This window comes from Apodemus sylvaticus, chromosome 18 (genome assembly GCF_947179515.1).
Source record: "Apodemus sylvaticus chromosome 18, mApoSyl1.1, whole genome shotgun sequence".
In the NCBI taxonomy this organism is placed as follows: Eukaryota; Metazoa; Chordata; class Mammalia; order Rodentia; family Muridae; genus Apodemus; species Apodemus sylvaticus.
The window spans coordinates 70,485,632-70,495,521 of NC_067489.1; the positions used below are offsets into that span (position 1 = coordinate 70,485,632).

Sequence of the window (9,890 nt, forward strand, 5' to 3'; positions counted from 1 at the left end):
TTAATCGCCAGTGCAGCAACAGAAGCATCAAAACAGAACCAGGGGAGGGGCGAGGAAAGAAAAGCGGAAGAATGAAACAGTGGCAGGCACCGGGCGTGGCGGCGCACGCTGTTAATCCCAGCACTTGGGATTTCTGAGTTCGAGGCCAGCCTGGTCTACAGAGTGAGTTCCAGGACAGCCAGGGCTACACTGAGAAACCCTGTCTTGAAAAACCAAAAACTAAAACTAAAAAAATGAACAGTGGCAGTCGGCCTGAGTACAGGGAGGGGCTGATGCGGACACGACACTGAGGAGCTGCCATTTAGCAATTCAATTATGCTCAATTATTTTTGATGCAGTGTCACTTTTAGCCCAGGCCTGCGGTCAGTCCTTCTTTGGGCCCCACCCTGCCGGGATGAGTGATATCATGCCGGCTATGTCGGCTGCATTTCGTCTAACCCAATTTCTATCCCCTCTGATCCTCAGTTTCCCCGACTCAGACCGGGCAAACAATGTCTTCTGACTTTTGCCCTGAGCTGGAGGAGCCATTGTCCTGACAAGGAGCCCAGAGCGGCCAGGCCCGCACCCTGCGTGGGCCACGGACGCCCCCTGGCGGCCGGTCAACGGTGTCCCGGCCATCGCGCACAGGGCTAGGGCCGGCCTCGCCATCTTTTCTCCGGGCAGCGGCCATCTTGGTGAGGTCGTTGTTTAGAGTGTAGCTTTTATCCTCCGCTTTTGCTCACCAACGTCTGAAATGAGCCAATAGCATGAGATTCTAAGAAACATTTTGCTTGGAAAGGAGAAGAGCTGGCAACACTGACTTAGTATTTTGGCTTAGAGAAAAACTAGTACAGCCTCTACCAAGATGGCGGCATCCGAAAACGTCATGAGTAGAGCGCCACAGAGAGCTGAGTTCGCAGGCGCGGCGACGTCATCGACACGCGACCCAGCCGGTGCCGGGGGAAGAGGTAGGAAGCGCTGTGGCGCGGGCGGAGCCGGGCTGCGGGGCACGCTGGGCTGGCGCGGCTCAGCCTGCGGGTCCTGCGGGCCGGAAGGGGGAACCGGAGGTGGGGTGCCCGGTGGTGGGTGCTCCCAGCGCGCAGGCGCAGAAGCTCGCGGGGAATTCGGCCAGTTTCCGGCCAGGTCGAGCCGGGAGGGCTTCCTGGAGGAGGAGGAGGAATTTTCTGTCACTTTCTTTCTGCCGCGCGGCCTGGCAGTCATGGGGAGCCACGTAGGCACTTTTCGAAGGGCATTATTTAGACTCCTGGGCTCATTTTGTAGCCCTGGCTGCTTCGAACTCAGGGTAGTCCTCCTGCTTCAGCATTGCCAAGTGCTGGGATCACGGGCGTGGGCCCACGATGCCCGGCCTCGGACCGTCTTTCCCGGTGGTTGTCGCCGTTCCTAGGTCGGGAAACTGAGGTGGTGCGGATGGGATCAGATCCCTGGCGAGGACGGCTCTTTGCCGTTCGTGCTCGGCAGCAGGATCCTGAGTTCCAGGACAGCCTGGGCAAGATAGCGGGGCTGTGTCTGGATAAACATGACTCCGGATACCCCCGACACACACACACACACACACACACACACACACACGCCCCAGAGAGCTCCCGGGTGGCATTCTCGCTGGGGCCACACCTGAACTGGTTTGTTTCTTGACGGATTCCTTCACCGTGTAGCCTAAGCTGCCCTGGAACTCAGAGGCATCCACCTGCCTCTGCTGGGACTAGAGGCGTGGCCGCCACACTCAGCCTGGCCCCGGAGTTTCAACAGACGTTTACTGGGTTGGAAGAGAAACCTGAGCCCGACCTGGTGCGGCACACCTGACATCCTGCTGAGGCAGGAGGATGGAGAGTTAGTTCCAGGCCATGTGTAAAGGTCCCGAGGACAGGGCTGATCACACGGTGCGTTCGAAGGCTCGAACGAAGCAGGAGTGGCGGTCACGGGGAAGAGATTCGGGCACTTGCGCCTTGGACAGCTCAGAGTGGAGTCGGCTGCCTCAGTTTCCCTGGGTGTCCAGGAGGGTGGCCTCACTTCTGCACACGCTCCTGGAGCCCTGGAGAGCTTTGCTGCCGGCCCAGAGAGGACCTTGGGAGTCAGACTGCTTGGGGTCCAGCTGGGGTGTCTTGTGCAGGGTTCTGGTTCTACCCCATTATGCGGGGTCAGAGTTCACAGCATCCCCATGAGAACACTGAGGCAGACAGGAAGGAGTGACTCAGGCCCCAGGGATTCAAGCTGTGGCGGTCCAGCCTGCCCGGTGTCTGTGTGATGGCCCATTTGAGGCAGACAGTGTTTGGGGAGCCAGGTCGGGGCGCACCCTTCCTGAACTGGCCTCCTAGGCAGTTCTCTGGACCCCTGCCCCATGGCGCTCACACCCAGCTGTGTCCTTGGTGAGCCAGATAGGAGTGTGTCCCCTGCCCCGCCTCCCTCCTCTTCCCACCCGCCTCCCTCCTCTTCCCACCCGCCTCCCTCCTCTTCCCACCTGTCACTCACCCACGGAGCCTCTGTGGACCCTATAAACACACAGCCTCATGACTCTGCATGCACGGGGTTTCCAGGAGGGCGAAGCAGAGAGAGGACTTGAGGGTGGGGAGATCTTGGTAGTCCTGGGCCACTCGCAACTGTCTCCCCCACCCTGAGGCAGAGAATGTTTCAGATGAGGGCCCTGGGTGCTGCAGGCCTTGGGTGTGGTGGTTTCTTTGTGTAGTAAGATGGCCTGGAACTGGTGATCTCATGCCTCCGTTTGGGTCTCAGGTCCCCCAGCACACCTGACCAGAACAGGGGTGCGCCTGGTATCCCAGCAGCATGGCCTCCCTCACCTGAAGGCCAGAGCCTGGGCCCGTGCGCTCCCCACCGCTGAGGTGGAGTACGACTGGGTGGTGTCTCTTCCAGACACAGCATTGTCCGCCCTGTCATCTGCTGGGGTCCAGTGTGCGCGCACAGGCCAGCTTCTGAGCCAGGGACACTGAAAGAACTCTGCACAGTCTAAACTAGGACGCCCACCCACGGCAGGGGTCGCCCACCCACGGCAGGGGTCGCCCACCCACGGCAGGGGTCGCCCACCCTCGGCAGGGGTCGCCCACCCACGGCAGGGGTCGCCCACCCTCGGCAGGGGTCCGCTACGCTGGGACTTCCTCGGTGGGTGGTTAGATGCTCCGCTGAAGAATCTGTTAGCAGGAAATAGCTCCAGGGACAGGCCGAGGGAAGCAGCCCAGGGGCGGGGAAGGAACCAGCAAGGCCGATGGGGTTGGAGTCCTCTGGAGTAGGCAGTGGTGGTCTCCGCACAACATTGTAATAGTTTTAAAAAACTTTCAGTGGACTGGAGAGATGGCTCAGTGGTTAAGAGCACAAGGTTGTGAGTTCAGTTCCCAGCAATCACATGGCGGCTCACAACCACCTGTAATGTGTATGTTTCAAGCCCAGAGGTGGTGGCGCACGCCTGTAATCCCAGCACTTGGGAGGCAGAGGCAGGTGGATTTCTGTGTTCGAGGACAGCCTGGTCTACAGAGTGAGTTCCAGGACAGCCAGGGCTACACAGAGAAACCCTGTCTCGAAAAAACAAAAAACAAACAAGCAAACAAACAAAAAGATGTTTCAAAATCCCCAAAAGAGAGGCCACAGTAGAGCCCCTTCCTAGAATCCCCAGGGAGCGGCTGGGGGCGTGGCTCGGGGCTAGAGCCCCTGTCTACAATTCTCCCGTGTGGGGCTTCCGGTGTAGCCCCCTCCTCCCTGTGGACGCCCTGATACATTTTGTGGGTACAGGGTTATATTTTCTTGTTTTTTCGAGACAGGGTTTCTCTGTAGCTCCGGCTGTCCTGGAACTCACTTTGTAGACCAGGCTGGCCTCGAACTCAGAAATCCACCTGCCTCTGCCTCCCAAGTGCTGGGATTACAGGCGTGGCCTCCACTGCCCGGCTAGATGCGTTAATAAAATGAGAGGAAATGCTGAGGCGGGGGACGAGCTGCTCGTTGCTATCCCAGTAGCTTCGGGAGTCAGACAGAATCATATCCGGCCTGCCTGGTCTCCACAGCGAGACCCTGTCCTAAGCAGATCGCTGTCGCGTGCGGTCTGTGGAGTCGCGGGGACCGCGGGCGGCCGCGGTCCAGCCCCCCATGCTGTCGCCCGCAGCCTGCTGAGGGATGCCCAAGAAGTTCCAGGGCGAGAACAGCAAGTCGGCAGCTGCCCGGGCGCGGAGGGCCGAGGCCAAGGCGGCGGCCGATGCCAAGAGGCAGAAGGAGCTGGAAGATGCCTACTGGAAGGATGAGGACAAACACGTGATGCGGAAGGAGCAGCGCAAGGTGGGCCGGCGGGCTCGGGTGGCCGTGGGGGCCGCATGCGCACAAGCTGAGGTGGAGCTGCGTTGTGTCCAACCTGGCCCTCGCGCCTTGCTCGGCGGGCCCAGGGGCCGGCCTGCTTGGTACTCCGAGAGGCTCCAGCCTGGTGCTGACGGGTGTGCTCACTACGAGGCAACAGAGACCGGGTGGCCTCGGCGGGCCTCGGCTCCCCTGCAGCTCGGAGCCACCTGGATCAGAAGTTTGTGTGTCTCTGTACTGATGGCCACTTGGTCCTGGGCTCTTGGAACTGTCGGCAACTCTTCCCTGCCCTGTGCACCGGCCTGCCCAGACCCTGTCGCTGGAAGCCTGATGTTCAGAGCCGGGAGACTCCCAGAGGGCGGGCGGGCTGCCATGCAGAGGCCCTGCAGTGAGCCGGGCCCTGAAATACCTTTGACGTGGACCGCAGACAGGCATCCCTCCCCTTGGGAAACACTCGGGGATCGGGAAGGAGGGCCGGGCAGCTCTGCCTCCACGCCTTCCTTAACCCTGTTGCTCCTGCAGGAGGAGAAGGAGAAGCGACGCCTGGAGCAGCTGGAGCGCAAGAAGGAGACGCAGCGCCTGCTGGAGGAGGAGGACTCGCGCCTCAAAGGCGGCAAGGCCCCACGCGTGGCGCCCGCCAAGGTCACTCGCGCGCAGATCGAGGACTCGCTGCGCAGAGAGCAGCGCGCAGAGCCAGGTGTGCAGGTGGCCCGGGGCACCGCCCCCGACTTCACCCACCGCCTCGGTCTCACATCCTGTCCCTGTCACCCGCAGTGGAAAAGGCTAAGAGCCACCTGGAAATGCCACTGGAGGAGAACCTGAACCGGCGCCTGCAGGAAGAGGGCAGCATGGAGGCGCGCACTGTGGAAGACGCCATAGCAGTGCTCAGGTGGGCGGGGCCGGGGTGGGTGGGCGGGGCCCTGAGGGGCGGGGTGGGGCCTGAGGAGGCGGGGCGGGACCGAGGCCTAAGTCCTGACTCCATGCTCTGCAGTGTCGCCGAGGAAGCTGACCGGCACCCTGAGCGCCGAATGCGCGCGGCCTTCACCGCATTTGAGGAGGTGCAGCTGCCACGGTTGAAGCAGGAGAACCCCAACATGCGGCTGTCGCAACTGAAGCAGCTGCTGAAGAAGGAGTGGCTGCGCTCCCCTGACAACCCGATGAACCAGCGCGCGCTGCCCTTTAATGCACCCAAGTGACAGAACCAGGCTGAGGCCGGCCAGTTTGTCCGAGTCAGCTCTTTCCCCTCCAGCCAGGCCCGTCCAGGAATTCACAGAGTTCCGGGCCTGGGCCTCTCCCAGCTGCGCCATAGGTCACACTCAACAACCCAGAGGGTCCCCGCTCTGACATCCTAGCCCCCCGTGCGCCCTGCAGAGCCCGGTGGAGTACCGGCCCAATAAAGGCTGTGGCGAGGCTGTCTGGGGCCCATGTGTGTATGTGTGGTGGGGCCCACAGGTGACAGCAGGGCTGTGGTGACCACGTCTGAGCCACTGCTCCAGACTTGCCCTGCGTAGGGCAAGGTGATCGGAGAGCCGGCTGAGGGGAGCTGCAGGCTGTGCCCACCTGAGCCTGAGGTGTAAGGCAGTTTTCTCCGGGCTGATACACAGGGAACACGGGTGTGCAGGGCCGGCTGAGGCTGCGTGGTGGAGGTCCTTGGCCATGATGGAGAAGAGTAGGATTTGAACCCAGAGCTGCCTTTTCTAGCAGCATTAATCCTGAAGAGCAGACGGATGCTGGAGAGAGACCCAACAAGCCCACGGGCAGTGCTAACTGCATGCCACTGTGAGGAAGGCTGGCTTGCACCCTGGCCATAACCCCATCTGAAAATGGCTGGTGGCAGCGCCTTCGAGAGGCAGTGGTCAGACAATCAGCAGCGCGTACTGAATGTAGAACTTACTGTCCAACCGACATGGCCACTGAACTTATGCTCTACCCCTGACCTGGTGATCACTGGACACCCAGATGGATGTCACGGAGAATCCAGGCACAAGGGCGGGCTCGGGGTGGGGGGTGGGGGGCGAGTGGTGAGCCTGGTCAAGAGGGAAGGGCCATTGATGCCAAGAACTGATACTGGATATGTCTGGGAACTCCTCCACACTGAGAGTTCTAACAAGACGTGTCAGCTAAGTCCAGTGGCTGCGCTTGGCCAGCACGTGCACAGCCCCACAACTGCAAAGTCAAAACGTCCCAAACTGGGCATGGGGCACACACCTGCCATCCCCGCCCTCCAGGGCGTGGTCATCCTTTGCTCTCCGAGGTCAGTCTGGGTTACGTGGCTCCCCGGAAGTCTACCAAACAAACTGAACAAAGCCTGTAGTGCACCACGAGGCAGCCTGGGAACAGGACAGAGGCAGCCTGGCATCTCTGGAAAAGACCTGGGCCTTGGTGAGGCAAGGGGGCAGGGAGGCGCCATGCATGGGGTGTGGCAGCGTGGAGTCCACGGACTTGAATGTCGTCTCCTGTACCCTGTGTGGAATGGTATCCTCACAGTGACAAAGCAGCTGGGACACGGGAGGAGAAGCAGCCCACCATGCAGCTCTAGGTGCCTCTAGGAAACGTCCTGGTAGTGTTCGCATCCACCTGGGTGCTAAGATTTTTAATTTTTTTATTATTATTATACATGCCAAACCCCTGTCAACCCTTCGACTGTTCCATAGATTTTTTTTTTTTTTAGAGATTTATTTATTAGTATATTCAAGTACACTGTCTCTGTCTTCAGACACCAGAAGAAGACATCAGGTCTCATTACAGATGGTTGTGGGCCACATGTGGTTGCTGGGATTTGAACTTAGGACCTTTGGAAGAGCAGGCAGTGCTCTTAATCACTGAGCCATCTCTCCAGCTCAGCTGCTAAGATTCTTTTTTTTTTTTTTTTTTTTTAGCGTTTCCCCCCCCCCCCAACCCCCCAGGTTTCTCTGTGTAGCCCTGGCTGTCCTGGAACTCACTCTGTAGACCAGGCTGGTCTCGAACTCAGAAATTCCCCTGCCTCTACCTCCTGAGTGCTAGGATTAAAGGCGTGAGCTACCACCGCCCGGCTACCAGCTGCTAAGATCTTAAGCAAAGTTATCTTGTGTTCCTGTGAAGCTGCTGCAGGAGCCAACCTGGGCTACAAAGACCTTCCCACTACCCCATCCACCCCCCCAAAAAAGAGAACCGAGGGAGGCAGAGAGTTGGATCGGGTACAAGCACTGGACTTCAGTGCCGGGTCTCCGGAGACCTCGTGATCTCCCAGGGCATCAGATAAGCACGTGGCACATACACACATCTACTTATGTGTATCTACTTATGTGTCCTGACAAAACACTACACACACAAATGTTGAAAACTACAAACCGTAGCTTGAGACCGAGTAGCCAAGGTTGGCCTTGAACGTCCTTTCCGTGACCTCCCTCAGCAGGTACCGGGATCCACCGCCACACCCAGCTTCCAGGATCACTAATGACGCAAACTGGCCACACCTTGTAGGGCGTCGCTGGAAAGGCACAGGCGTGGTTCTCCTGCGCACGGGAGGGAGCCAGCGGGACGGGCGGGGCCTGGGAGCGCCCTGCACAACAGCGCGGGGCCACGCGGCTGACTGTTCCTACAGAGCGAGGACGCAAGGACAGGAGCCACAAGTGGTGGCCCTTGCTAGTCATCACACAATGCGGAGTTTGAGGCAGGGGTATTGCTGTAAGTTCCATGCCAGGCTGAGTCACATACAAAGGCACTGTGTCAAAATAAAAAAGACTTGGACCGGAGCGGAGGCAGCAACCTTTGTTCTGTAGAAAAGCCGGGTCTCCGGGATCACAGCCCGCGCCTGCGCGCTGGCAGCGGGGAAATCCCTGACTCTGAGACCAGGTGCTGGAAGGGAGTTCCGCGCCGTTGCCAAGGAGACCAGACGGTCCTAAGAGTCACACGCTGCGCATGTGCGGGGTACTTTGTTTCCTTCACTTGGGCTTCCCCTGTGTGTGTGGGGGGGGGAGCGGGAGGGGGAGGAGTGTTGCCCTGCGCGCATGCGCCAGTCTCTGCGCGTCCCGGGGGACTAGGGGAATCCTCCACCGCCCCAGCGCCCACGCGGTCCGGGGCGGTCCGGGGTAATCGGCTCGATCAGGGGAGGAGCTCCCGGCGAGGGCGGCGGGGGAGGGGTGCCGGCGGGGTCTTCCCCAGGTTTCCGCCCTCGCGGTTGCCATGGCGACCGTACGGGGGGGGGGCTGCAGAATGAGGACTACAGGGAAACCGGGCAGATGTGCGCATGCGCCGCTAGGGCCGGGGGTTCCCCCTGAGCGCGGCGAGGGCGACGAGGACAAAGGAACCCGCCCGCTGCTGTAGAGGAGAACCGGGTCGCCCCGCACGTTTTGCCACACCTGTTATCCCAACACTTAGTGGAGGTAGAATTAGGAGTTCAAGGCCAGCGTGGGCTCGGCGAGCCCTTGTGGAAAAAAAATCAAAAATAGATGACCCGGTGGAGCCCGCAGCCGTTACTTGGCTCCTCTCCTCCGGTCTCCACTGCTCATTTCCCCCTCCCCTCTGCGCTTCTCCATCCTCAGCCATCTCCCCAGCCTCTCCCTTTCCCTCCTCTTCCCCACGACTCGAGCCTCTCCCCATCCTGGTGCCATGAACTCCAGCCCAGACTGTGTAGGCAAAGACGTGGCGCCCTCGCGCAGCTCCGAGCCGTTTAACCCGGGGCTGCGCCTTTGGTGGCCTCCAGGACCCAGGGCCCAGCCTGTGCCTCTGGGTTCGCATCACTAAGAGGTGCGTGGAGTGTCCAGAGGGACAGTCTCCTGTCGTAGGCCGCAGCGCCACTCTCTTTAGGGTGCCGACGCCTTCCTTGCGCCTTTGTCCTTAGCACAAAGCTTTCCTTCCATCCTTTTCAAAGAGAGCGTGTGACACACGAGGCTATGGGAACAAGGAGGCGCAAGAAGCGTCAGGTCTCAGCGGACACCTTGAACACACACTGTATTCGGTCCCCAGGGCGGGGCAGCGCCACTGCCTTACTGAAGTTTCGGGGATACGCCGCAGAAGGCATGAAGGACTTCTGTGCTGGGTCCAAAGGTCCTTCCCAGGTGCGTGCGCACAGCCTCCCTTCCCTGGCACCTTTATTTGAGGTGGGCTCGCCCCAATTGCAGCTTCCTCCCGGCTCCCTAATGTCTTTAGGCTCGTCTTTCTCCTTGGCGAGGAGGATGAATGTATCAGGAATGGAGGGAGCCGGGGACCTGAGCCCGGAGCGAGGGGGCCTCTAGGGATGCGGGTCGCGGACTCTGAATGAGAGGTGAGCGTGCTTGGTGCAGAGCAGAGCTGGCCAAGGAGTCCAGATGCTCAGCTCCCGAGGCTGGACCGGTTCCGAGATCGCTGGGTTTGGTCAGGGGTCACCCAGGGGGTCTGGGAAAGACTGGGGCTGGGGAAAGTCAGGGTGCTCTCCTCGCTGGCAAGGAGAGACCGGGGATATGTGCGGGACAGCAAGGCCACCTGTCACCAGGCTGTCAAGGTTTTTCACGAGGCAGGGATTGTAGGGAGTCTTAAGAATCGCGTCTCGAGGACTCAACTCAGGGCGAGATAAGGTTCAGGGTTCCCCACAGCGACAGGCGTCCTTTGTCGTCCCTCTCTCGAGCTCTGTTCTGCAGACCCAG

General features: G+C 60.1%; 1 protein-coding gene across 1 annotated transcript; it reads left to right on the forward strand.

Moving 5' to 3' along the window:
- The first annotated feature begins 839 nt into the window (after positions 1-839).
- On the forward strand, positions 840-5,699 carry Ccdc124 (coiled-coil domain containing 124). The gene is made up of 5 exons (XM_052162361.1): positions 840-947; positions 4,103-4,272; positions 4,810-4,984; positions 5,062-5,176; positions 5,279-5,699. Exons 2-5 carry the CDS (start codon positions 4,114-4,116, stop codon positions 5,481-5,483), a joined length of 654 nt encoding a protein of 217 aa, XP_052018321.1. The 5' UTR covers positions 840-947; positions 4,103-4,113; the 3' UTR covers positions 5,484-5,699.
- The last annotated feature ends 4,191 nt before the right edge of the window (positions 5,700-9,890 follow it).

What these genes read in the sequence shown, in the direction of transcription:
- Ccdc124 (XM_052162361.1), top strand. Translation starts at nt 4,114, where the DNA reads ATGCCCAAGAAGTTCCAGGGCGAGAACAGCAAGTCGGCAGCTGCCCGG. An exon ending in AGAGCAGCGCGCAGAGCCAG is followed by an intron (nt 4,985 to 5,061) that starts GTGTGCAGGTGG and finishes TGTCACCCGCAG; the next exon opens with TGGAAAAGGCTAAGAGCCAC. An exon ending in GACGCCATAGCAGTGCTCAG is followed by an intron (nt 5,177 to 5,278) that starts GTGGGCGGGGCC and finishes CATGCTCTGCAG; the next exon opens with TGTCGCCGAGGAAGCTGACC.